At 41.8% G+C, this 27,253-nt stretch overlaps 1 protein-coding gene across 2 annotated transcripts in view; it reads right to left on the bottom strand.

Annotated features, from left to right (window-relative positions):
- Positions 1-27,253, bottom strand: part of MFSD6 (major facilitator superfamily domain containing 6) — a 95,272-nt gene that overhangs the window by 25,623 nt on the left and 42,396 nt on the right. For both annotated transcript variants that reach the window (XM_063430160.1, XM_063430161.1), the window contains exons 2-3: positions 24,777-26,370; positions 14,294-14,391 (exon numbers count right to left, since the gene is read on the bottom strand). In XM_063430160.1, coding sequence (XP_063286230.1) covers positions 14,294-14,391; positions 24,777-26,317 — 1,639 coding nt within the window. In that variant the 5' untranslated portion in view covers positions 26,318-26,370. The remainder of the gene's footprint in view (positions 1-14,293; positions 14,392-24,776; positions 26,371-27,253) is intronic.

Genomic DNA, 27,253 nt, shown 5'->3' with positions numbered 1-27,253 from the left:
TGAGTTCACCTTTATATGATATACTTCATCATTATTTGTATTTCTCTTCTTTCTTTCTACATTTTTTTTCTAAATTTAGATTGTATTAATTAATTAATTTAAGTTAGTCACAGTGTTCCTTCTGGGCATGTTTTGCCATTGCTTGGTTTTTGCATGTCTTATATTGTTACAAGGTAGTCGGAAACCTATTGTATTTATGGGAAATTGCTGCCCTCCCTGTGTTCCTAGGATAGTGAGCGTGTAAAGACCTTTTTATAATCAAATCATGTTGTAACAGCTAAGCTTATTAGTATTTTTCTAAATTCACCTTTTATAACAACAATGTCCGGATTAACAGGTACTGTAATTGTTTGAAACTTGTTGTACAAGTTGTAACGACTTTTACAATGAAAGATCAGTTTCATTCAATCAATACACAGTTTAACTTGTATAACAACACAAATACTTGCACTGTTACGTAGACATACTTAAATGCCATACCTTATTAAGTCATAGTTAATTAAAAACCGACTGGTATTAAGAAGCAACAAGCTATACTAAGTATCTGGCTCTACTCCTAAATAAAAAAATAAAAAAGTTAAAAAAAATAGGATTGATTAGAATGATTGCAGCAACTACCTCTACTTAAACAAAATATTCATATTTTCACTTTTTCTCCTCTTTCAGCTGTGGTTTTATAATTTGAGTCAACTACCAGGATCCTCTACATCAATTGTCCTATATAAAATGAGTTCACATATTCTGTTGCTTGGCAACATAATCTTAAGAACACTATCCTATGAAAAATCCTATAAAACAATTTACATAGGAATCACGTTGGCCAAGATTGATTGATGACTGACATATATACATCAGGGCCAATGAGTGGCTACAATATACAAGCTACTTGAGTTTGAAGCACAATTTGGCAAATCTCCCCTATGATCCCTCTCCAAAATCGCACTTAATTCCTTCGAGCCTCATCACTTAACCTTATGGCTGCCGAGTAAAATGGGGAGGTAAGTCAATATTGCTTATGAATATGAGTATATGAATAAAAATCTGTGGTGATTTTGCATGATGCACTGTGGACTCTCACCTTGCTCCAATTGCTTTTTCAACCTTATATTATACTTTTATTTATTATACTTACTGTCCCTTTTTGTCTCCCTCTCTTCACAGTCTCGCTTCAACTCCACCCCATGTCATCTGTCACCTATATGTATACCCTAGATTATGTCAACTTCCCCAATCTTGATGTCACTTTCCACCCCATTCTCTACTTGCTCTGCTAGTCTAGCAGCCACCACTGAGTTGTATTTTCCTCCTCCTCACCACCCCCTCTGCTGCATCATCTACCATTCAGTTTCATCCAACTCGGCCATGCAAATCCATTATGGGTGAAATGTGGATAATGAACTTTGAGAGGGTAAGTGGGCATGAGCTAGCAGTAACTTATTACCTTGAAGCGGCACTGTCATGGCCGAATCCCGGTTTATTTTAACCTCCCCTGCCGACTCAACTACATCTAATTGTTGCCCTAGTCACCCCCAAATGCCCCTAAGCCCCATCTTACCTATTTTTGCATCATTATTTCGTGCCCGGACCTAGGTCCTGGGCGCCGCCATCTTTGTGTGGGACACGTCATCTGCCCACACTAGATAGCGCTGTGAATTTCCCACGCATGCCCAGTTAAACACTTGGCATTTGCTCCGGGAATTTAATCTATTCATTCATTTGTCAGAAAGACGAATAAATGAATAGAAATTTCAAAGGAATGAACAAAGACCTTTTCGTTCCATCGTTTGGTTTATTACAAGGAGGGAGCTACCAGCGCGCAGCTCCCTCCTTGTAATAAGTAAAAATAGAAGCGGCAGGAAGCAGTGCTCCCTGCCACTTCCTAAGCCAACATGTCCTCTAAAATAGCATAAGGGAGATTAAAATCTCCTGAATGCCCCTACTCGCTTTGCCCCCAGTAGGGGCATGTCTACTACACAGAGAGCAGCCAGTGGCTGCTCACTATTAAAAAAGCCCCCTAGTGTCCCCCCTGGAGGCCCTAAATGAAAATGGGCGGTGGTTGGGGACCTATTGTCCTCCTCCCCTGCCCCCACCCATGAGCAGCGGGTGGGGGCCCTAAATGAAAATGAGGGGGGGGACCTATTGTGCTCTCCCCAGCCCCCACCCATGAGCGGCAGGTGGGGGCCCTAAATGAAAATGGAGGGGAGGGGGGGAAGGCCCATTTTTATTTAGGGCCCCCACCCGCTCCATCTCTTACTCACATCAGGTAAGTTAGAGATGGAGGGGGCAGCCTACAGTTTAGGTAAGTGAGCGATGGGGGGGAAAGACAGCCTACAGATCAGGTGAGTGAGGCATGGGGGGCAGCCTACAGATCAGGTGAGTGAGGCATGGGGGGCAGCCTACAGATTAGGTGAGGGATAGGGGGTAGACAGCCTACAGATTAGGTAAGTGAGGGATGGGGGGGGGGGCAGCCTACAGATTAGGTAAATGAGGGATGGGAGGAGACAGCCTACAGATTAGGTAAGTGAGGGATGGGGGGGAGACAGCCTACAGATTAGGTAAGTGAGGGATGGGGGGGAGACAGCCTACAGATTAGGTAAGTGAGGGATGGGGGGGAGACAGCCTACAGATTAGGTAAGTGAGGGATGGGGGGAGACAGCCTACAGATTAGGTAAGTGAGGGATGGGGGGGGAGAGAGCCTACAGATTAGGTAAGTGAGGGATGGGGGGAGAGAGCCTACAGATTAGGTAAGTGAGGGATGGGGGGGGAGACATCCTACAGATTAGATAAGTGAGGGATGGGGGGGACAGCCTACAGATTAGGTAAGTGAGGGATGGGGGGAGACAGCCTACAGATTAGGTAAGTGAGGGATGGGGGGGAGACATCCTACAGATTAGGTAAGTGAAGGATGGGGGGGGAGACAGCCTACAGATTAGGTAAGTGAAGGATGGGGGGGAGACAGCCTACAGATTAGGTAAGTGTGAGATGGGGGGGTGGAGACAGCCTACAGATTAAGTAAGTGAGGGATGGGGGGGGAGACAGCCTACAGATTAGGTAAGTGAGGGATAGGGTGGGAGACAGCCTATAGATCAGGTAAGTGAGGGATGGGGGGGGTACAGCCTATATATCAGGTAAGTGAGGGATGGGGGGGGTACAGCCTATAGATTAGGTAAGTGAGGGATGGGGGGGAGACAGCCTATAGATCAGGTAAGTGAGGGATAGGAGGGGGGGGGGACAGCCTACAGGAAGGGTCAGCAAGGAGCAGGAAGGTAAAGTAAGATAAGGAGCAGAACGGAGAAGGAACAGAAATGAGCAGAAAGGGGCATCAAGGAGAAGGAAGGGTCAGCAAGGAGCTGGAAGGTAAAGCAGCACAAATGTAAAGTAGAAGGAGCATAAAGGGTCAGCAAGGAGCTGGAAAGGGCAGCAAGGAGGAGTAAGGGACAAAGGTAAAGTAGGAGAAGGAACAGAAATGAGCAGGAAGGGACATCTAGGAGCAGGAAGTGTCAGCAATGAGCTGGAAGGGGCAGAAGGAGCACAGACGTAAAGTAGGAGAAGGAGCAGAAATTAGCAGGAAGGGTCAGCAAGGAGCAGGAAGGGTCTGCAAGGAGAATGAAGGGTCTGCAAAGAGCAGAAAGGGACAGGAGCACAAAGGTAAAGCAGCAGAACGAATCAGAAGGAGCACAATGGTAAAGTAGGAGAAGGAGCAGAAAGGGATCAGAAATAGAAAGGAGCAGAAAGGCGCAAAATACGCAGAAAGGTAAAGGAGCAGAAGGAGCCAAGGAGGAGAGAAGACAGTGTCAGAAGAAAATGAAGACTGTGTCAAATGAAGGAGAAGAAAAGGAGATTGGAGCAGGAAGGACAAGTGAAGTGAACCCTCCACTTTATTCTGGAAACCACATCATAAGGCTTTAGTACCTCGGCGTGGCAGGGAAACTTTGGACCTTCTCATCTCTCCAGGTAAAAAAAACAGTAAGTGTTAATGTGTTCACTTTTATTTACTGAGTGTCAGGAAGCACAGAGTGCCGCTGGGTAGGGGTGTCGCTGATTGGCTAGAGCAGTCAGCTGGCACTCTAAGCCAATCAGTATTTCCCCATTCATAAAAAAGTAAAAAATTTTTATGAACTGGGAAATAGCGATTGGCTTAGAGCGTCAGCTGACCACTCTAGCCAATCTGCAGCACCTATGCCTGATGTCAATCTGCACTTCCTGACACTCCGTTTCAGAAGCCGAATACCACCGAGCGACCTGGAGCTGGAGGAAGCCTTTGGCGTTAAACCATTTGAGCGGTTTAACCCCTTAAAGGAAAGACAGCACCCAGGGGTTTCCTGGCAACATAACATTTTCATTTAGATTAAGTTGTTATGGTGACCAGAATGTTTAATTATAGGAACACTATAGTGTCAGGAATACAAACGTATTCCTGACACCATAGTTGTGAAAACGCTATTCACCCTTGCTTTATGTGATAATGACTTTGCCCCTTCCCTTTCATGACACTGTCAAAAAGGGACCAAGCATAGATGTCATTACAATTATGCCCCCCCCCCCCCCCCCCCCCCCCGGAAAAATTCCTGCGGACACCCATGCCTAAACCTATCTTAATCTAGATTATCACTTGCCACAAGCACAAGAACAAACAGCTAACCACAATGAGTATGGATTTGCTACCTGAAGATCTAATCAGCGAATTTCACAGAACACTCAGTTACTATATCTATAATGATTACAGCAATGGACAGAAAACCTGTAATTTTCACTCAACCAGGAATTGGCAACTATTCATATAATTTAATTATGTGCATTGTTATTTGACCTAAAACATTTGAAACATACACACTTAAATACACATAGCTTATCAGAGATAATACGTCTTTCTTTGTTAATCTTTGTATTTGTTGTGAACAGAAAACAAACATGCTTGCAATGCTCCAATAGCAGAAACAAGTATATCAAAACAGTGTGTGCCAGTCAAGATATTAGCACATTTATTTTAGTAACATCAAACGAAAAAAAAAACTGGCTAGGTATGTCTAGATATTTAGTAAGGGTTAAGGCTAAACAGTGACTGGTGAGGAACCTTTGGCAAAAGGTAGAGTATAGGTATGCTACTGCTAGACTAGCCTGACAAGTAGAGTTTAAGTGAATAGTTATTAGACATGCGAGGCTGTCCATTTGTGAAATTAACATTTTAAGCATAGGTTTCTGAAAAGACAATACTAAGCAATCAATGAGTCGAACTGACCAACTGATAAGAAGATAAAAAAAGAAAGAAAAATAGTAAAACAAAATGTGGTACTATAAGGAAAGACTGTTGGGTCCCATATGAAGTATAGGGGAGGTGGTGGAAACATAGCTACCCCAAGGATTGATGCTTTGCACCATGGAAAAGGGTTCCAGGCCTCATGATGCAGTCAGTCAATTCCTTCTGCAGGTAAGGCACAGTCCAGCAAACCTTCTGATCGCTCCACACTTTGTGGCCCTAGAGGAGCAAAGCCCTCATTGTTAGTGCTGTTCTGTTTCATTTTGTGATGCACGCCACTGCCGATAGTGCAGCTTAAACTGTGGCCTTGAGTGAACTGAAGAGAAGGAGCAGGACCAGCCAACTGCAGGGCCTTTGACTCGGTCTCTCTTGCAGGGGACACACAACCTCACTGGAGATGTAGACAAGTTGAGCCTGCTGAGAGAAGTCAGCAGTTGACTTCTTGTGTGTGAGGCTTTGCGCTTTGCTGAAGAGCTTTGCCCAGGACACTTCAAAGATTGTATCCAGCCTGGACATGTTATAAAGTTAGGGGCCATTTTCAGCTAGCGACACTTTTCTATGGCACTATCTGTTGTTTTATTTCTGTTTTTACAAGGCCCAATACCAAAAGAAGTGACGGTATATCCTTCAGCGGCGGTGAGGAGAGATTGAAGGGAAGACCTCAAAATTAAGTTGCAGCAGCATACCGAGGGAGCTGCCGTCAACTTCACATCTGGTATGTGATTAGGCCTCTTGTAGGCCACAGGTCTGCCCTCTACTGAAGCTGCCTATCTCGATCAGAAAAACGGGGAAATCAGTTGTCCTGGTATACTCCTGTCTCCGGGATACTTCAGCAGGTTCATTTCAGAGTTTAATTAGGTAATTAGAGCTTTTCCTTGTGGAGCTCTCAAGATGTGCGACCGTTCAGTCAGGCTGTGAGGCTCCACCCCAACAATGTTGTTTCTAAATTATGCTGGCTAAATCTTTAAACAATATACAGTTTTAGGAGACACTCTAGGCTGAAGTTAATCTCCATTATTGTAATGGATTATATATGTCAGAGATATAAACCTACTAGCCTGCCATATTTCTGAAAACCTAACTACCTACTCGAGACTCATGAATGGAAGTAGTTGGCAGCTGAATTACCAAACTATCTACTCACAAACTGAACATTTGGATATAGACATGGACACCTGACCTTGGTACATGACATTGGACACCTCTAGTAACTGAGCTTCGTCCACCTCTAATGAAGCATGGCTGAACAGCATTTCAAACTGCATTTCTGATGGGACTTTCCACTGAGGATCATCCACACCGCTAATGTGCTATATGTGTGAAATGTTGGGTACAACACTAAACTACACATTCCCGCTCTCCATCTGTGATCTGGACCTTAAGTGGACAGTTCTGTCAGAAGAAAGAGCCCAAATTCCTAGGACACTAGTTGACTAAATCCAGGTTTACAGATTCAGATAACAAAGATAAAAATGAGACAGCGCTAAGTAACTTATAGGCAGCAACCTATTTAAAGGGTATCCCTCAGACCCTTTAGAACTAGATAAATAGAAACAATAAAAAAGGCTGCGCACACAAATAAAAATAAAGTCAAATTTAACCCCTTAAGGACCAAACTTCTGGAATAAAAGGGAATCATGACATGTCACACAAGTCATGTGTCCTTAAGGGGTTAAAGGAAAGGAAGAGTCCAACTGTTTTATCCTTACAAATGGACCATTTCCTTTCCTTTAAATTGGACTTTATTTTTATTTGTGTGCGCAGCCTTTTTTATTGTTTCTATTTACAGATTCAGATGCCTGTCAGCACAACATTTTTAATGCCCCCCTTCCCTCCCCCCCAAAAAAGTACTCACCCTGCTCATCGTGCATTTCCCATGTAAGAGGTTGTTAGTAGACTGATAAGATGTGGTCCCTTCCACTTCCTGCCCATACACACATACACTGGAGGATGTTGGCTGGCACAGCGTTTTACACCCACTCGAACTATTCCTGCAGCTCTACAAACAAGCGCAGGAGACTGACCGGACTACTGAAGAAAGTGGTCAATACTGGTCTATGTATGGATATGTATGTCTTGGAGTATGAATCTGTGTGTGATCGGAATATGGATCTTTGCAATCTGTGCAGTGAGCACTGCTACGAGCAGGAAGTGGATCAGTCAACCATTAATGTTTCTGCTGTTTCTACTTAAATGGATACTGTAGGCACCATAACTGCTTCATGTCACTAATGTGGTAATAGTGTCTGAAGTCCCCTGTCACCGTTTTTCCTACAGTGCTCTTTAAACATCAACCCAGCAAATGTGTATAGAGCATGTAGTTGTCAGCAATACCATTTTTCACATATGACAAATAAAACTGCTGACTAAGCTGCTGCTCTCAGCTTACTGGTCACTCCATTTACAGTTTACAAATTTATGAGTTCATCTATCAAATGCATTGAAGCTGAGACTTCCTCACACTAAACTGTGGAACCCAGTCAGGGGAAGTAGGGGATTGTATAGTATGGAGAGTAGTACATAGTCCTCCTGTGACCTATTGCTGAAGAGATTTGCAAATCGCTGTGGTTATAACTGGATTTGTAACGGAGTCAGGGAAAGTTAACCATTTTGCAAAGGGGCGACCAGGCACATATTTGTTATGGTAGTGCAGTGTCTCATTAAAAGTTATAGCTAGGTAGACATCAGTTGGTGTTCATGCAGCTGTGCTCTCCGGCAATGTATAGTGTATTCTATCAGAATGTAAGGAATTTGACTACACTAAACACTCCCTGAAGAAAAGCTCAAGAAACCATTTAAATTAATATATACATTTGTTGTTGAATTCACTAGAAAAATAGATGACATTTTATTATTTAACTAGAGTAGGGTTGTACATGCAATGGAGCTTCTAAAAATATATTTTAATGTTATTCTTACTTTTGTTTGATATAAGATTAAGTTATCTCCTCAAACACTTGGTATATCCTTTAATATCCGTGAAAAGTGCTGTATGTGTCTTGTAATAGTGGAGCGCTTAAGCAAAAATATAATCAGTGTAATTCACTATAAATAGTATAGAAAAATCACCAATTAAAAACATTAAAAAAAGAAAGCAGCCCGATCCTCCTTCTCCTACAGAGCACCGCATTTGTGGAACGACCTCCCGCACACTTTAAAATCTTCCCCAAGCCTAAAGTCCCATAAGAGATCCCTCTCTACATACCTCAAAACAGAATGCACGTGTCATGGTTGATTATATACTTCCTACCTGTTCTATGTAAAATGTTGTATATATTGTGTATCAATATTGTTTTTGTATTTTATTGTACCATAATGTATAAATGCAATATTTTGTGGATCCAGGACATACTTGAAAACGAGAGAAATCTCAATGTATCTTTCGTGGTAAAATATTTTATAAATAAAATAATGAATAAAGTGCAAATTCTCATGTTTTATGATTAAAGTGTCAATCAATAAACTGCATGCAAGTGTATATTCTTGAATTCTCATATAGATTTTGGATTTCCCCTTGTCTGTACTGCGCTTCGGGATCTGCCCTCGTGCACAGACCCCATGCACACGTTCACTCTCCAGGTGATTTATTTAACCAATCAACGAGGGCTGTGATATTTTGCAAGATTAAGCATTATCTCTGCATTCTGGACTCTAACCCGAGGTAAACTCTGACATAATAAACTGACCATCAATGGAGTCTGCGGAGATGTTTAAAATGGTCAGCGCCCTTATCCAGCAGGTGTTCCACCTATCCCAGTCTGTTCACGATTTGCAGAGTGCATTTGCTACATTTAAAGAGACCATGCACAGGACATGTATATTTTGAACCTGGTGTTGCTCTGCCTTGCAAATTCTCCAGAAGCCGATATAATTACAGTTCTTTAAAGATGGATTGCGAGGTACCCTGGAGCCACGTAGCTATGTGACAGTTAAAGTGCGAACTGCCATCACCCTGTTATCTGTGCAACTTAAAACCTGGGCACACCAGTGCTACTTGGAAAAATGCCCACCTCTGTTCCCTGGGCACTCCTTTATGAAGGCTATGGGCTCCCTATTTGACTGTTCTCTATCCAGTCTTCTCTCCGTTCCTAAAAACCACAACTTCTCCAGGAAAAAGAAATCAGCACAGACTGTAAGGGATCTCCTATTGATACCAGACACAATAAGCACATATTTTTTAATTGGAAAGTTCCTTTAAGAGCTGTAAAGTTTAATACAAAGTTAAATATTATAGTAAAGAAATGTGTAGTGATATAGTAATGAAAATGATTATGATACATATATATTAGAACAAAAGGGAATCATTTTCATTCATATAATGTAATAATTTCCTCTAAAAACAAATACATATTTTGTGAAATCATACATCATGCTGAATATCGCAGCATGTCTGGTCTACAGACAACAGTTTGTGTACCCTTATCATACTGCGTCATTAATGATCCATTGCTACGCAACAATCAGCAACCCAGCTCCATACCTACACTGGCTTTTAAATGAATGTCTATACTTGATGTGGGTGAGTCATTTATGATCTTGTTTCTTGGTTTAGGTACGGTATTGGGGGAGTCACATGCTAACATGTAATGAATGGGATTCTACAGTCGAAAAAAACAAAACCATAGGTTAGGAGAAAGTCATTGAAAAGCAAGCTGTCTTTAACATAATTGATTTCTAGAACAACCACTTTATGAAGGGGAGTTTTCGTTCTGGCAGTTAGGTCTACAATGACAAAAAAAACAAAAAAACGAGTCACACCATTTAAAGCTATTTTGCAGTATTTAAGTGGGAAACTCCCTGGAGCAACAAAGCACTTTAGATTAGATAGATTTTGGCCCAACTAAAACATTTTTTTTCAACTGGGGAACGGGGGAGAAAAATTCCATCGTGCTTGTTAGTTACTATACCTGCATACAGCTTCCTTCATGTCCCTCCCTCTAACAGAAATAGGAAGGTGCACAGAGAAATTTAAATACTGCTAGTCAGACACTCCCTCCTAAAAAGTGCATTAAAGGGACACTATAGGCACCCAGATCATTTCAGCTCATTGGAGTGGTCTAGGTGCACTGCCCCTGTTGTACTTAGTGTCGCAATGTATAACATTGCAATTCCAAAGAAACTGCAATGTTTACATTGCAGCACTAAGTCTGCCTTCAGTGGCTGTCTACCAGACAGCCACTGGAGGCGCTTCCTGGAACCTAAATAACTTTTGGTCCTGTAACGGACGCTGGACGTCCTCACGCTCTGCATGAGCTATTTCCCCTTATGGGGAGGCCAAACACGCGTGCGCCACTCGTTGTGCATTCGCATTAGCCTCCGCTCGTCAAGGGACATCGGCGGAGGCAGAGCCGTGACCCAACTCTGAGGGACATCAACGCTGGGAGTGTTTAAATCCTTTATTTACTATGGCAAGGGTGGCAGTGCGAGGGAGGGGGGAGGCGAAGGCAGCTATCTTGCCAAAGAGTGGATACATTAGAGCCTCAATTGATTGGTGAGGGGTCTGGTTAGCCATGTCTATAAGGCAGTGTGACTGATGGACTAAATTTTAAGCTCTATAATGAATTTTGTGAGCGAATAACTGAGCCATAAGTAACCCACAAGGCATAGGCTGCTATAAGATAAACTCTGCAAAGATTGGTAAAGTTGAAACACAATGTTGAAAAGTACTTAGTTAGAATTAAACATTTTTCTTCCTTACATCTTGTGGCACGTTTTTCAAACAGCACATTAATCAACATAAAAGCAGGACACGCATCAGCTCCATTTAGAATACAGAACCTGCAAATAAATTACAAACCCCTTTAACAAACAAGGGCATATCAAAAATAAATCTGGCCCTGAAAGAACATTTAGAACCACCTTTTCAAGATAACATAGGCCACTAAAGATAATCTATACCAGGTAATACCTTGATAAAAAACGAATTTGCATTCAGTTAGTATTAGTCATAGAAAAATGATGTCAGCAGCAAGCATTTTACCTCTTCTACAACTTCTAGTTACTCATATGATATACCTGCGTAAACATCACTGGATGTGAGTTAATTATATTAACAGTTTCAGTATCAATATTTGTTACTAAAATTAGGTCTTTTTTTTGGTAAATTCTGCTTCAGCGACATGTGCATACACAAAACCACACACGCATACACACTTAAAGGCCTACATGTGTCTATGTATTTGCATTATTACACATATGTATTTGTATATATAAAGGGTTGTCAAAGGTACAGAAATACTATTAAAGGGACACTGTAGTCACCAGAACAACTAGAGCTCATTGTAGTTGTTCTGATGAGTATTGTCAGTCCCTGCAGGCATTTTCATGTAAACCCTGCCTTTTCAGAGAAAAGGCAGTGTTTAAATTGCTGCCTTTGGACGCTCCTTAGATGGCTACTAGAGGTGCTTCCTGTGGCAGTGCTGCACAGTGTGACATTCAGTGTCTCCATGCTCTGCATGGAGACGCTGAACTTTTCCCATAGAGATGCATTGATTTAATGCATCTTTATGAGGAGATGCTGTTGGCCAAGCCGACACTTGGCCCCGCTTCCTTGACGATTTCAGCCAATCCAATGCTTTTCCTATGGGAAAGCATTGGATTGGCTGAGATCATTAATTCTGATGTAAGCCAAAAAGGCGGATCGGGGGTGGGGCCAGCACCAGCGGACCCGTGCGGTGCAGGAAAAAAGGTAAGTTTATTATCTTTTAAGGGTTTTCCTGACCCTATAGTATTCCTTTAATATATTAACCTATATGTTCACATGAACACCACCTGCTTGCAAATACTTTATTGCTAGGTAACATGCATTTTAACATAGTCACAGTTGAAGGTCTCAAATTAACCTCATAATTTTCACATTCACACATTCATAGAGATCCACATTTGTCCTCAGTAAGTGATGGTGTAGAAAAAGGTATTGAATGAGCAGCATTCCATTGAAGTTATACCTTCACAGTTCAGACACAAAAGTACAATCTCCAATAAGGCACAATAAGTCTCCAACTCCCTCCATCATTTGACTGCCCCAGCATCCCGAGGGACTGTCACATAAATGGGGATTCCTTCTACTAGAGCCTTGAATGGCAGCTTTCCTATTTTTACTTACAAAGTTTACCAGTTGTAAGTTATTTGTGATACAAGAGGTGAATATAAGGATATACACTGCACAAGCAATGTACTGTCTTACATAGCATTTACATGCCAGTAATTAATTGCTCCGGTCATACAATTCTGTAAGAATAATGCTAGTAGTTGCTCGGTTGTGGTTTAGACACTAAAACTGGAACTGCTGTGAACTAAAATTCAAACGGCAAAACCCGTTTTCCTGGCATTATAGGCTCTTGAAGTGCCCCCCTTCAGCCACTTACGTTAATCCAGCGCCAGGCTCCCTCGGCGCTGTTGACTCCTCCCCCCCCCCCCCGACATCAGCTCCCAAGTGGAGCCGAAAGCGCATGCGTGGCCAGAGGCGCACGGGCATTCAAACCGCTCATAGGAAAGCATTACTCAATGCTCAATCTTTTTCGACTCTGTACTCCGTGAGGACAGCCAGCATCAAAAAAGTGCAATTTACTCAGTGTAAATCGCGGAAGCGGCCTCTAGTGGCTGACAGGGAGACAAACATTAGAGGCTGGATTAACCCCGCAGTGTAAACATAGCAGTTTCTCTGAAACTGCTATGTTTTCAGCTGCAGGGTTAAAACTAGGAGGACCTGGCACCCAGACCACTTTATTGAGCTGAAGTGGTCTGGGTGCCTATAGTGGTCCTTTAACAGTAGCATTTGAGAGCACATTTTCTAATCATAACCATATTATCTAGCACTTTAGGCATATTGGGTAATAGTGCAGGAGTGGCTATGTGGGTGTGTAGGTATGTAGGTAGGCATTTAGGTTTGTAAAGCGTGTGGTATGTGGATACGTGGCCATCTAGTAACATTAATATATGTATATGAGAGTAGATTGAAAGGGTTGAGGCTCTGGGTGCAAGGACTGTTAAAACTAATGGTTTTAACATTCTAAATCCACAGAAATCAAACACAGCAACATCAGTATGATGCCACAGAATCATAACACGTAATGCTGCGTTAACTCTAGCATTGCTTATGCATTAATAAACAGGGATAAAAGTAAACATTTCATTTTTTTCTTTTCAGACTAATTTTTATTCTTTTTATTCTTTATTTAAGAGGCATGTGAATTATACAGATTGCAAGACTATTTTAGCATGAGAAAATAATAACCTGTCTAATTTTCCAGTCACTCAGAATAAGAACACAACAGAATGAACAAAAAATAAAAAGGAAGGGATGGACCAACGGAAGAAATGGAAAAAAGAACTGCTATGAGTTTGCATCTCCATAAGGAAGTAGCTCAAAAGAGTTAGAGGTGTACTCACACCACGATTCTACATTTTATAAAATGGGAGCACAGTATTGTAAACAGTTGCTGTCAATTGATATATTAGAGGGGACAAGGGGTCAAGATGCAACCAAAACTTTCCTGAGAGCCAAAGTGATTTAATTATACAGCTATTAAGCCAGCACAGGGAGACTCTCTGAAGGTAGAGACTGTAGGAAAAGGCAGGAGTGTAAAACAAAGGGATCTAAATGAAAAATACGAAAAGATCTCTCACCATGCTTCAAAAAGGAATCACCATGAAACAAGACCACCATATCTAAAAGTAAGTACTATAATTACCACACAGTCTCAAACAACAATCAGAGGGGCTTTTCCCTATTCAAAATAGTTGGACTGGGGTAGAGTACCACTGAAAACAATATTGTACATCTGCTCCTGGAACGTTAACACAAATCGAAACCCTGGTGGCTGCCTCCCAGATGTCATCCCGGAATCGCTATCCAGTTCCATTTCCAGATCCTGCTCCCACTGACCGACATAGCACATAGGGCACCAGATAGTAGAATGGGAACATATGTGATTAGAAATCAATGAAATTAGACCCTTGTCAAACTGTTCTCTCAGATACTGGTCTGTGAATGGAGAAAACACTGAGCCAAGGCTAGCCTGAAGTTTTACATACCTTGTAGCACTTCCATTGGGAGGACTGTCCAGGCATTTTCCATATAGGAGATGTATAAGTATCGAGCAGTATTGCAAGCCAAACCAATGTATAAGACTCTGTAATACAATAAGCAGGATGTAGAAATATATTTATGTTTCAATAAATAAATCAAAAATACAATTTCGCAGGTAATAGGCTATTAAATAAAAATATATGAATTATTAAGTTAAAACTAGTTCAATGATCAGTATAGGTCCACATGATGTCTGTTTATGGTCATTCTTAAAACAAAAGTGTAAGTTTGCATTATAATTTAAATATATTTATTATTATTGTAACCTCTGTGTGTATAATTCAATACATATAAAGTTATAAATGTTATATTATACATATGTTCATTGTACATGATGTACGGTCACACAAATAGTGCTTCTGACAAAGATAATCTAAAGGGACACTCTCATGTCCCTACAGTGTTCTTTAGTGGTTATGGTATCAGGAGTCCCAGGGCATCATCTGCCAGTAATCTGTCAAAATGCTTACACATTGTTTGACACTAGCCTTACTATATAGGGCAACTGTGGTCTTTGGTCAAATAAAGCAGAGGTTCATACTTCTGCATTATCCACTAAATCATTCAAAAGTTTAGATAGTGTTCACTGGCTTAAAGGGACACTGTAGGCACCCAGACCACTTCAGTTAATTGAAGTAATCTGGGTGCTGAGACCCTTTTGCACTTAGTGCTGCAATGTAAAATATTTGTTTATTTGTTTAAATTATATGTTTACATTGCAGCTCTAAGTCTGCCCCCAGTGGAATCTAAACGGATCTTTGGTCCGTTATCTGATGCTGGAAGTCATCACGGACCTCCCGCGTCTGATTATCCCCGTAGGAAAACATTGAATAATGCTTTTCTATGGGGAGGTCTAATGCGTGCGCGACCATTGCTGCACATGCGCATTAAAATTCTCCCCTGCTGGCTGATGTCGGCGGCGGAGGTCCATGGGCGGAGTCTGACCCAGCACCGATGTCCCTCCCTGTTTTAACCCCTTCAGCACCGCGGGAGGGGGGTCGCGAGGGAGGGGGACACCTTCATGGCACTATAGGATCCCTTTAAAGCTATCAGCTGACCCTACCATATGTAGTATTAAAGTGATTTAAAAAATTAAGCAAAAATACATTTCTGTCAGACTGCCTCCATTTCTTAATGCCTTAATTCAACTGGTCATCCTTTAATTACTGGAGATTTTATGTTTTCTGAGATATCTTGTCCGAAGTGCTGTGGAAAATCCAGTTCATCCACTTAGCACATAACATAATAGTGCAGCAGCCTAGGCGTGCCTGTAACAGTTTCCTATGTAGACAGTGTGCCCACCACACCCATGTAAAATCTACAAGTGATTTCAGACTTTCACAGAAGACTGTGTATAATCTTTTCCACAGTCTAACTCTAACTGACCAAGTCATAGGATACTGGCCTCACAGCAACGATCACTCACATGACATTACACATCGCTTTATCTTAAAAAAAGATACATCAAAATCCTTCCTGAAAAGACATAATGGACATTTTACATTTATTTATGCATTCCCAATATTTTCCAAATGTATTTGTGAGACATGAAAAATGTAAATTAACTGTAGAAATGCACAATTATCCTGGAACTGGGTTCATCCATCTTGGCTCACTGCCAATCATTCTAAATGTTGATTTTTTTTCCTACCACTGATAAGAAGTGATGGAAGGAGAAGAAAGAAAAACTAGGGGATATTTACCAATGTGTTATGTTCTAAAAAAAAAAAGTTAAAAAGAATCAGAAATATCCTGAATGTATTCTACACCAGTGGAGTAGGCAACCTTCAGTACTCCAGATGTTGTGGACTATATCTCCAATAATGCTCTGACATCCATAATGCTGACAAAGCATCAGGGGAGATGTAGTTCACACAATTTGGAATGCCAAAGGTTGCCTACCCAAAATTATCCTAACAGCACCCACCGTGAATAAAAAGTGAAACAGTACAAAAGGGGCTAGTTTACAAAATCTCAGGGTCGAGACAAAACAAATTCCTCAGTAAATTATTAGGAAAATGGTGCTATTTAGAAGAAAGTCTCCAAAAAGGTTGTTATTTGGCATATTTAAAGGAACACTATAGTCACCTAAATTACTTTAGCTAAATAAAGCAGTTTTAGTGTATAGATCATTCCCCTGCAATTGCACTGCTCAATTCACTGTCATTTAGGAGTTAAATCACTTTGTTTCTGTTTATGCAGCCCTAGCCACACCTCCCCTGGCTATGATTGACAGAGCCTGCATAGAAAAAAAACTTTAATTTTAATTTACCTTAAATAATTGTATCTCAGTCTCTAAATTGAACTTTAATCACATACAGGAGGCAGGGGATAAGAAAATCTTAATTAAACAGAACTTGCAATAAAGAAAAGCCTAAATAGGGCTCTCTTTACAGGAAGTGTTTATGGAAGGCTGGGCAAGTCACATGCAGGGAGGTGTGACTAGGGTTCATAAACAAAGGGATTTAACTCCTAAATGGCAGAGGATTGAACAGTGAGGCTGCGGGGGCATGTTCTATACACCAAAACTGCTTCATTAAGCTAAAGTTGTTCAGGTGACTATAGTGTCCCTTTAACAGTTAGATGTGAAAATATATAGACATTGTAACATTATAACTCCTTTTTAGACACACATTATTTACAAATAGTCAATCCTAAAGAGTTTAAATGGATAATCTAAGCACCAAAACAACTTTAGCGTGATGAAGCAGTTTCAGTGTATAGAATAGATCATGCCCCTCATAGGCGTGCGCAGCCTATTGCATTAGGGTGTGCACCCTAAAGCACAAACACACGCCGCATGTATATGTGTATATATATATATATATATATATATATACACACACACACACACACACATATACATGCACTGCTGTGTGTGTGTGTGTGTGTGTGTGTGTGTGTGTGCTGTTAGTGTGCTGTGTGAGGGTGGTGTGTGTAAGGGTGCTGCGGTGTGTGTGTATGTGTGAGGGTGCTGGTAGTGTGCTATGTGGGTGAGGGTGTTTGTGTGTGTGTGTGTGAGGGTGCTGTTTGTGTGTGAGGGTGTTTGTGTGTGTGTGTTAGGGTCCTGTTAGTGTGCTGTGTGAGGGTGCTGTGTGTGTGAGGGTGCTGTTTGTGTGATGTGTGTGTGATGGTGCTGTGTGTGTGAGGGTGCTGTTTGTGTGATGTGTGTGGGTGTCGTGTATTTCTGAGGGTGCTGTTTGTGTGTGTGTGTTTGCGAGGGTGTTGTTAGTGTGCTGTGTGTGAGGGTGTTGTGTGTTTGTAAAGGTGCTGTGTGTGTTTGTGAGGGTGCGGTTAGTGTACTGTGTGTGTGAGGGTGCTGTATGTGTACTGTATGTGTGTGGGTGCTGTTTGGGTGCTGTGTGTGTGAGGGTGCTGTGTGTGTGCTGTTTGTGTGAGAGTGCTGTATGTCTGTAGGTGCTTTTTGTGTGTGGGTGCTGTATGTGTGTGTGTGTGCTGTATGTTTGGACAGATTGTGGAGGTGGGGGCAGATTAGTAAATATCCCCCCTCCCTTCTTACCTTATGTAGGTAGGGGGGATCCTTGCTGCCATGTGCCATCCCTGGTGGTCCAGTGGAGAGTGAACTCTAGCCTGCGAGGCTAGAGTTAACTCTCATGAGATCTGAGCGTTGCCGTGGCAACGCTCAGATCTCGCGAGAGGAACCTGGCGGAGCTGCTGTCTAGAGCTCCCCGGATCCTCTCCTGCCTCCCTTCATGCTGCTGTGGGCCGGTGAGGTAGATCTTTGATCTCCCCGCCGGCCCATGGAGGCTTAGAGCAGAGCCGACACTCAGCGCCGGTTCTGCGTGAGCCGACAGGGGAGAATAAAGTCCTGGGGAATAAAGTGTGGGAACCAAGATTCCCACCCCCCCAAAAAAATAATATACACTCCAGTGTGTGTATGTATATGTGTGTGTGTATATATATATATACACACACACACACACACACACACTCATACATTCATAGACACACACATTCACAGACACACTCATACATTCACAGACACACATATTCACATACACTGACACACATACACATTCACAGACACACTCACACACACACACATTCATAGACACACACACATTCACATACACACAGTCACAGGCACACACACACAGTCACAGACACACACATTCACACACACACAAATTATAATTTTTTTAATTAAAAAAATGTCCACCCAGCCTCCCTACCTGGAGTGCTGGCGTGGACTTGTCCCTGGGGTCCAGTGGGTCGGGCGGCTCTCTCCATATCAGCCGCGGCGAGGGAGCTGTGTGCTGTCTGCTCCCTCTCGCCACGCGGGCTGTCCGCTGTAGCTGGGAGCCGGAATATGACGTCATATTCCGGCTCCCAGCATCAGCAAGCGGCGAGAGGGAGCAGACAGCACACAGCTCCCTCGCCGCGTCTGATATGGAGAGAGCCGCCCGACCGGGGGGGGGGGGGTGGGGGGGTGCAAGAGGGGATGGACCCCCCCCCCTCCATGACAGGGGGAACATGGGGGGAGGAAGGGGGGCATTGGAGGGCGCTGAGTGCCTGCAGGAACGGTGTTCCTGCACAAAAAAAGTGCAGCAACTCCGTTCCTGCAGGACTCAATCCATAGGCGTGCCGCGGGGATTAGGGTGTGCCCAGGCACACCCGGCACACCCCGTGCGCACGCCTATGATGCCCCTGCTGTCTCACTGCTAAATTCACTACCATCAAATTCATATCTGTTTATACAGCCCTAGCTACACCTCCCCTGGCTGTGATTTACACAGCCTGCATGAAAAAAAAAAATGGTTTCATTTTCAACAGGTCTGAGAGCACAGTACGTTTCTTTAAGTTAGAAGATTGCATCTCCTGCCCTGTTGGTATAACTTGAATCACACACAGCAGGCTCCTACAGGCTCCGGTAGACTATTAACATTACAGGGAACAAGAAATTCTAAATTAAACAGAATGTGCAAAAAAAAAGAAAGTTTAAACATTAGATCTGTCTTTACAGAAAGTGTTTAGGAAGACTGTGCAAGTTATATGCAGGGAGTTGAGACGCTATATAAACAAAGTGCATTAACACCTAAATAAGAATTGAGCAGTGAGACTGCCAGGTCTATGATCTATACTAAAACCACTTTTTTTCTATCTCAACCCAGTGGTCTTACTAATCACTCTCAGGGCCAGTATGTACAGCCTGTAGTTCTGTGCATTCACTCACTCTCTGGCACATCTCATCTCATTCTGTTTCATTATACTAAAAAGTGCAATGTTCTTCTATGATGTTTTATGCTACTGCTATGTTGATTATTCTTGCATATATTTATGCTACGATGTCATTCTACTTTTGTATGAATCACGCAAGCAAGCAAAAATAAAGAATTAAAAAAAAAAAAAAAACAATGGTTGAAAGGGTGGAAGAAATTCACAAAAATCAGTCCCCTAACAAAAGGGGTTAGTCGAAAGCAGCTCTGCCCCTAAAATTTAATTTGTCCACTCCCTATGTACAACCATCATCACACCAACTGCACTTTTCTAATCCAACAGCAACATAAATCAATGTCTTTATCAAGTCTGTGGATATTTCATAAAAGAAAAAAGTAAGCATACCATCTCCCTCCCATTTCCCTTCTCCTTGTGGGTTCAGAGCAGCAAGAATGACCTCTGTGTACCTCCCTCCCCAATAAAGGACCCCTACTAAGCCATGGTACATAGTCAGTGGGAAGGACCTGCAGTCCACTGCCACGGCCAAGGTAAGGGAATCTTCCCTGGCATATATGCTGTCAGGTGGTGTGTAAATTTGCATAATTTTTTAAGGGGCAAGTACTGACTGCTATAAATCACATGGCCATCGGCCATCTGGCACTGACCTAGACAGTGAGTCCAGAGCAGTGTTGCCTTTATAAAAGCTACAGTCTCTGCTGCTTTTTCATTGCTTGCTAACTAGTTGGGGATGTGGGTGGAAGCTTTAGAAAAAAGCCTTGATAAGCCCTGCCCAATCAACTATTCCTGCCATCTAACTATTATTAGCTCCCAAGTTTAAAGCTCCTATCCAATGAACTACCAGTGAAGCAGCTTGATCTATAGCTGTCGCATATCTTCCTCTGTGATTGTTTATGTCTACTATCTAAATTGTCTAATGAACACTCCAAGCACCATAATTACCACAACCAAATTTGTCAGATTAGGGGTATGTATCACAATGTTATCTGGAGAATGTCTTGTGTTATCCCTTGTCTGGCTGTGGGGCCTGTGCAGTGTTACTACCTGAATAGCAAGATTAGTTTATTTGCATATTCAGGCAGATTTTCATTTTATACAGGCAGGGACAAATTTCTTGTTTGTCTTTGTCTTCCACACTTGTTTATTAATATTACATAGTATTGTATTATTATTATTATAAGCGCCTGTATGATTTGGTTATACGTGTTGAATTATGTCACCATAAGTGTAATATAGCCTGGATAGGGGCTAGTCCTGAGCGATAATAAAGTATTGTGTGCTAGTTCAATTGGAAACGGTGTGTCCTGGTTTGTTCAGGGATCACTAACAGAGTTATTTCACCTGTTTGCTGGCTGCACTGATCCCGGGGACAGGTTAAGAAAGACGATCCCATGAGGATCCTGAGAGCCACATGTACCTTTGTGAAGGCAGTAGTTTCAGACAGTGAAGGCAGAGGTGTCGATACCTTCCTGGGAGAAGAACAGAAGAGGCAACAGCAACGGGAACTATACCTGCCTGGAAGGAGAGAGCTGCAGCCGTGTGTGGTTAAGCTTCGGCAAATATATATATATATATATATATATATATATATATATATATATATATATATATATATATATGTATATATATAAAATTCTAGCCATGCACTTTGGGTAGAGAGGGAATACTGTGCTGCCCAGTGCCCTGGTTCTGGTGAGTGTAAAAATGAGCTGAGCGTATCATGAATCATAGGTCTGTTCCTCCACAGTCAAGAAGCCTGGGGTCACACAAAGGGAGAAGGAGGGTGAGTGTAAAACAGAGATAGAGGCCATCACGACCGCCATCTATCACTGAACAATAACTACATACAGTGGGACCTCGGTTTACGAATTTAATGCGTTCTCCGGGACGTTTCTTATTGCGAAAAATGTGTTAACCGAAACGTGGTGTCCCGTAGGAAGACATTGAAAACCAATTAATCCATTATGGAGGTCAGAAAAAGTCAAAATGAGCTGGCATGGAAACCAACCCACAATGCAGAACACACAATAAAAGGCATGCAAACGACAAAGCTCAGCTCCCTGCCTTTCCACAGCTTGAGAAATGCACCAAAAAGCCCCAAAACAACTGCAAACAATTTCCAGAAAGGCTCCAAAACTTGATGCAAGAGCCGCTCCAACAACTCCACACTCAACGCCACGTGCTACCCACAAGCTCCAGCATGCAGGTGGCGGTGCTATAAACCTCACAGGTGCAATGCATCCTGGAGAAACTTGGTTTGTATTGCGAATTTTTTTTATAAACCGAGGCATTCTTTTCAATGGAATTTCATTTGTAAACCGAAAATTATGTTAACCGAGGCGTTTGTAAACCAAGGTCCCACTGTATTGTAATCTTCAGCACCGAGAACTGTGAGGGAGCAATAACAGTCAGACTTTGCAAGGCTCCCTAGCAGTTCTATTGCAATGTGCCTGACCGGAACCCTGTGACACCTGCCCCTCACCTGTGGTTTGCTTTACAGTTCCTTTAGCTCAAACACTGCATCATCAGAGAAGTTAAATAATATACAAAAAAGAAAGCATTAAAAAGTGCAAAACAACGTATTTGTATATTATTACATGAATGCTAATAGCAAGAAAAATAACAAAAATCTCAATTCTTACAAAATAACTACTAAAAAAAAATAGATTCGATGTATGGATTCAGTCAGATGTACATTAAAAGATATTGGATTCGTGGACTGGCAGATGCAAAGGTCAGAGATTACAACACTGATTGACAAGGAGCCAAGATGGAGGTGTCAAGGTGCAACTTGAAAAGGTATGAATTTATCTTTTTAATTTTATTTTTCAAATCACACAAATACATATTTGTTAAAAAAAAAAAGAGAAAAGTAAACATGATATTAAGAAATGCAATAAGTGACAGACTCCCTTTAAAGGGAAACTCCAGTGCCAGAAAAACGATCCGTTTTTCTGGCACTGGAGGGTCCCTCCCCCTCCCACCCACCAATCCCCGGTTACTGAAGGGGTGAAAACCCCTTCAGTCACTTACCTGGGACAGCGGCGATGTCCCTCGCCGCTGTCTCCGCCTCCGCGACGCTCCTCCTAGTGATTACGTCGGCCGGTGGGCGAGACTAATCTCGCTCACCGGCCGAGGAGACCTAATGCGCATGCGCGGAAATGCCGCGCATGCGCATTACGTCTCCCCATAGGAAAGCATTGAAAAATCATTTCAATGCTTTCCTATGGGGAATAGAGCGACGCTGGAGGTCCTCACACAGCGTGAGGACGTCCAGCGACGCTCTAGCACAAACCTGTGCTAGAAACAAGGAAGTGACCTCTAGTGGCTGTCTAATAGACAGCCACTAGAGGTGGAGTTAACCCTGCAATGTAAATATTGCAGTTTATGAAAAACTGCAATAATTACAGTTGCAGGGTTAAGGGTAGTGGGAGTTGGCACCCAGACCACTCCAATGAGCAGAAGTGGTCTGGGTGCCTGGAGTGTCCCTTTAAGCCTAAAAGAAGTGGAGTGGAGTTAAAGGGACACCATAGTCACCAGAACAACTACAGCTTACTGAATTTGTTCTGGTGAGAAGAATCATTACCTTCAGGCTTTTTGCTGTAAACACTGTCTTTTCAGAGAAAATGCAGTGTTTACATTACAGACTAGTAATAACTTCACTGGCCACTCCTCAGATGGCTGTTAGAGATCCTTCCTGGGTCATGGCTGCCTAAAAATGCATCCAGACATTCAGTATCTTCTCCCTGGCTCTGCCCCTGATCTGCCTCCTTGTCAGTCTCGGCCAATCCTATGGGGAAGCATTGTGATTGGATCAGGCTACCACATCTGATGATGTCAGCAGACTGCATGCTGTTTGCCTCAGAATAACAAGCAGTTACAGCTTCAGGCTTGAATACAGTAAGATTTTGCTATATCTATGGAGGCATGAGGGGCCCAGGGGGGCTAGATGGTGGTTTTAACACTATAAGGTCAGGAATACATGTTTGTGTTCCAGACCCTATAGTGATTCTTTAACTGTGTTTCTAGTGTCAAATGATGGCAATTAGTTGGTGAATAACTGCTATATTTAAATTAAATGTCAAAGGGCAAAGAAAAAAAGCACAAGGATATGGGTTTGACAGTTTTAAACAGTGCAATTAAACAAAATAAACATTGCTTAAGAAAACTCCTAAACATTAATGTAAAATGGTCACTAGTGACATTTTTGCACAGAAGTTAGCCATGGGTTGTGGTTTTATTTTACTTTTTTACACTGCATGCCTGACCGTCCAACCAAACATACATACATACATACATACATACATAATTTTTCTGTAAGTCCCAGAGTGTCATTGGGTGGTAAGTGCTTTTCCTTAAAGGAACACAACAGTGTCAGACATGTATACCTGACACTCAGGCTCTAATAATGCAATTTAAGTTTCCGGCCTAGCTCTCCCTGCAGTAAAAAGGGGATTTTTTTTTCACCTTTTTCCAACGCTGTGTTGTTCTCCTTGTGGCTGACTCTGCCCCAGCCCGCTTGACAAACTTGATGACCTCAGCCAATCCAATGCTTTCCCATAGGAAAGAAAGCAGCCAATTCAATGCTTTCCTATGAGTATCGCGCATGCTCAGCAAAGCACTGCGCCAATCAGCATCTCCTCAAATCAATGAATCAATGCATATTGATGGGGAACATTCACAGCTTCCATGCAGAGTGTGGTGACATTGTACAGCACTGATTTAGAAAGCACCTCTAGTAACTGCCACTGGAGATGTTCCTAGGCAGCAAGGTAAACACTGCCTTTTCTCTGAAAAGGCAGTGTTTATATTAAAAAGCTTGAAGGGACAGGCAGTAGACACCAGCACAACTACATTAAGCTGTAGTTGTTCTGGTCACTACAGCGTTCCTTTAAATCATAACTCACATACAGTCATTTATTCTATACATAAATTAACCTTGAAGTTTTTTTTATGAATTGTAGCAATAACACGAGAAAAAAATCTAATGCAAAAACTGAACAGATTACTAATTTTCACTGACAACTGAGAGGAAAGGTAAAAGGAAGTTGCCAATATGTTCCATTGCACTGAGGAACTATCTGTGGAGACAGTTACGGACTAATGAATAGGCCAGGGAACAGACTAAACAGAAGGTGTATAGAGCAATTTGTATGTTAATCTATAAAACTTAAATTTTGATTCTTTTGCCAAGTTATTTAAATCTCTAAATACAGAATGATGTACACTTACCTGATGTGACCAACCAACTCAATCAACTTGTGGCTGAAGAAATAAGCTGTCAGTTCAGAAATGTGACTCAAAACTGAGCAAACACCAAACAGAGTTGTAGTCCCATTGAGGTCCTCAAGGTGCCAAAAGAGAAAGGTGAAGACAAATCCATAGCCAAAACCCATGAACCAGGCCACAAATAGAACAGAGCTATATTGCACAGTGCACATGAGCTTTATCAAATCCCAGAATTTAAAGGCTTCTGTTTCTGGTCCCTCATTCCTGCTTTCACTCTGACTCTGTGCTGGAGATTCAGCCTGGGATCTATTTTCCACTGGAGAGATCTCCAAGTCTTCATTCCTAACCACATGTGTTTGTAGGTGGTGGTAACGAAAGCGAAATTGAGTAGAAACAATAAGTGCAATGGACATCAGGACTCCAAAGACAATAAAAGCAATACGATAGTCCTTGTATTCAGGAGCTAGACAACCACTACCAGTTATTTTCACAAATATTTTAGTATGATCGATTCCTATACCCACTGATAACATAGCCAATCCCCATCCGAGAGATCCCCACATCCTTTGGAGTCCATAGCGATCCCTATGTTTGCCTAAGTACTGTAGAGTTACTGTATCCACAATAGTCACAGCTGGAGCACTAAAAAACTCTCCAATGATGACCACCAGCAAGATCAAGAGGAAGATGGTTTCTACATCTGCTTCATCGTATAGCAATGCAAAGTTGCCAGGAGCTTTGGTTGTTGTAGTGATGGCCAAGGTTGTTGTGGTTAAAGAAACGGTAGATCCATTACTCATTTCTGTGCCTACTGTTACACTATTATTTGAAACATCTCTGGCATTTCGATGTAAAATAATATCTTCTCCATTATAGAACATCATTTCAGAGCTAAACTCTACATCAGATTTCCACAAAAGTTGCCTATCTGAATAGACATCTCTCTTACGTCTGTTTTTTGCTGTGGTGGTATTCTCAGCAGGAATAGGTGTTGACGGAGAAACAAAGGGTGGAAGAGTGCTGGAGTTAGTCGGTTGCACAGGCACAGGGTTAGTAGGCACACATAACAATGTTGCTGGTTTTACAAACCCTATTCCTAAATTAAATAAAACCCAGCAAAGAACTGAGAAGAGTAAAACCACCTTCCCTTTTCTAAAACGGTCCGCTATGACGCCCCAGAAAGGGGCACTACAAAATTCGATAAAATATCGGATTCCAACAAGCAATCCACTCTGAGTAGCAGACATTCCCAGTTGTTTGTAGTAAACAGGGAGCAGAGGATAGAGGGAACCATATGCAGAATAAAAAAAGAAGTAGAAGACTTTAGAGATGAGAAGGTCATTGTTAATTTTGACACAGTGTTTCTCCAGCCAGTCCATTTCGTCATCTGTGATAGAAGCAGTATCTGGAGCTTGATGAGCTTCACTAGGTCCAGCTTGGTCATTCTCCACGCTAACCCCATTGAAAGGATCAGCAAGTACATATTTTCTCTTCTGTTCCTCCTCATCTTCAGTTAAGATAGCAACTTTGTCCCCTGTAGCCATTGCTCAGCAATTGAGGTAACTACAGCTGTATCTCTTGTGTTTATGCAGCAGACCTGTAAGTAATAAACAACAACTATTAGACATCACAAAACAGAGTAGATATTGAAAAACAAAATGACAAGAAGTGTGGCACACACACACACGAATACACACACTACATTGGTACATGTTGGGAAATTTGACTGAGATAGATTTGCAGAAACACTGGATTTCCCAGAGTTATATTTTCTAATACATGGGGTGGGTCTTCTCTGGTGGCACCTGGCACATTATATTTATAAGATCTATGTAACATGGAACACAAACACAACCCAGTCAAATGCACAACTGCATATTCATTATTTACATTGTAGGGCTAATAGTACATTTAATAGAGAGCAAACAGATCAAAATACAAAAACGCATTTTGGCAATGACAGAGTTAAAGGCAACGTATGTGTCCACAAATACTGTTAACAAGCATATCAACATGTACCATTGTATACCTTGGTAAAACAAAACCAAACAAACAATTTGATTCTTTAGCATCACACAAAAACGATTGAAAGGTCATTCTGACTTTGACATTTGTGATGTTGGCAAGCTGTGTAGGAAGTCAGTCAGTCTGTGATTAAAATAAACATTCTGTTTAATCTGAACTTTAACATTACAAAATCCCTTAATCCAACAGTTTTTCACCTCTTCCTTGAAACTCGAAAGGGGGTACTCATGCTAGTTTAGCGCATTTCCACTGGCTGGAGCATTTTCATATATCATATTCATCAAATATTATTCCCAACATAGAATATAATCGTATGATATCCCTTATGAATAAAATCATGCTCATCAGATCCTGTTTTAAGATTGCACAGGTTAATGATAGGCCTAAAGAATACAGAGACTATATATAATGCAATACTTTATTTTAATTAATAATAAAATAAAAAAAATGCTAAA

The sequence above is a fragment of the Pelobates fuscus genome, chromosome 8 (genome assembly GCF_036172605.1).
Source record: "Pelobates fuscus isolate aPelFus1 chromosome 8, aPelFus1.pri, whole genome shotgun sequence".
Taxonomy (NCBI): Eukaryota; Metazoa; Chordata; class Amphibia; order Anura; family Pelobatidae; genus Pelobates; species Pelobates fuscus.
This window is presented reverse-complemented; position numbering and strand designations above follow the sequence as displayed.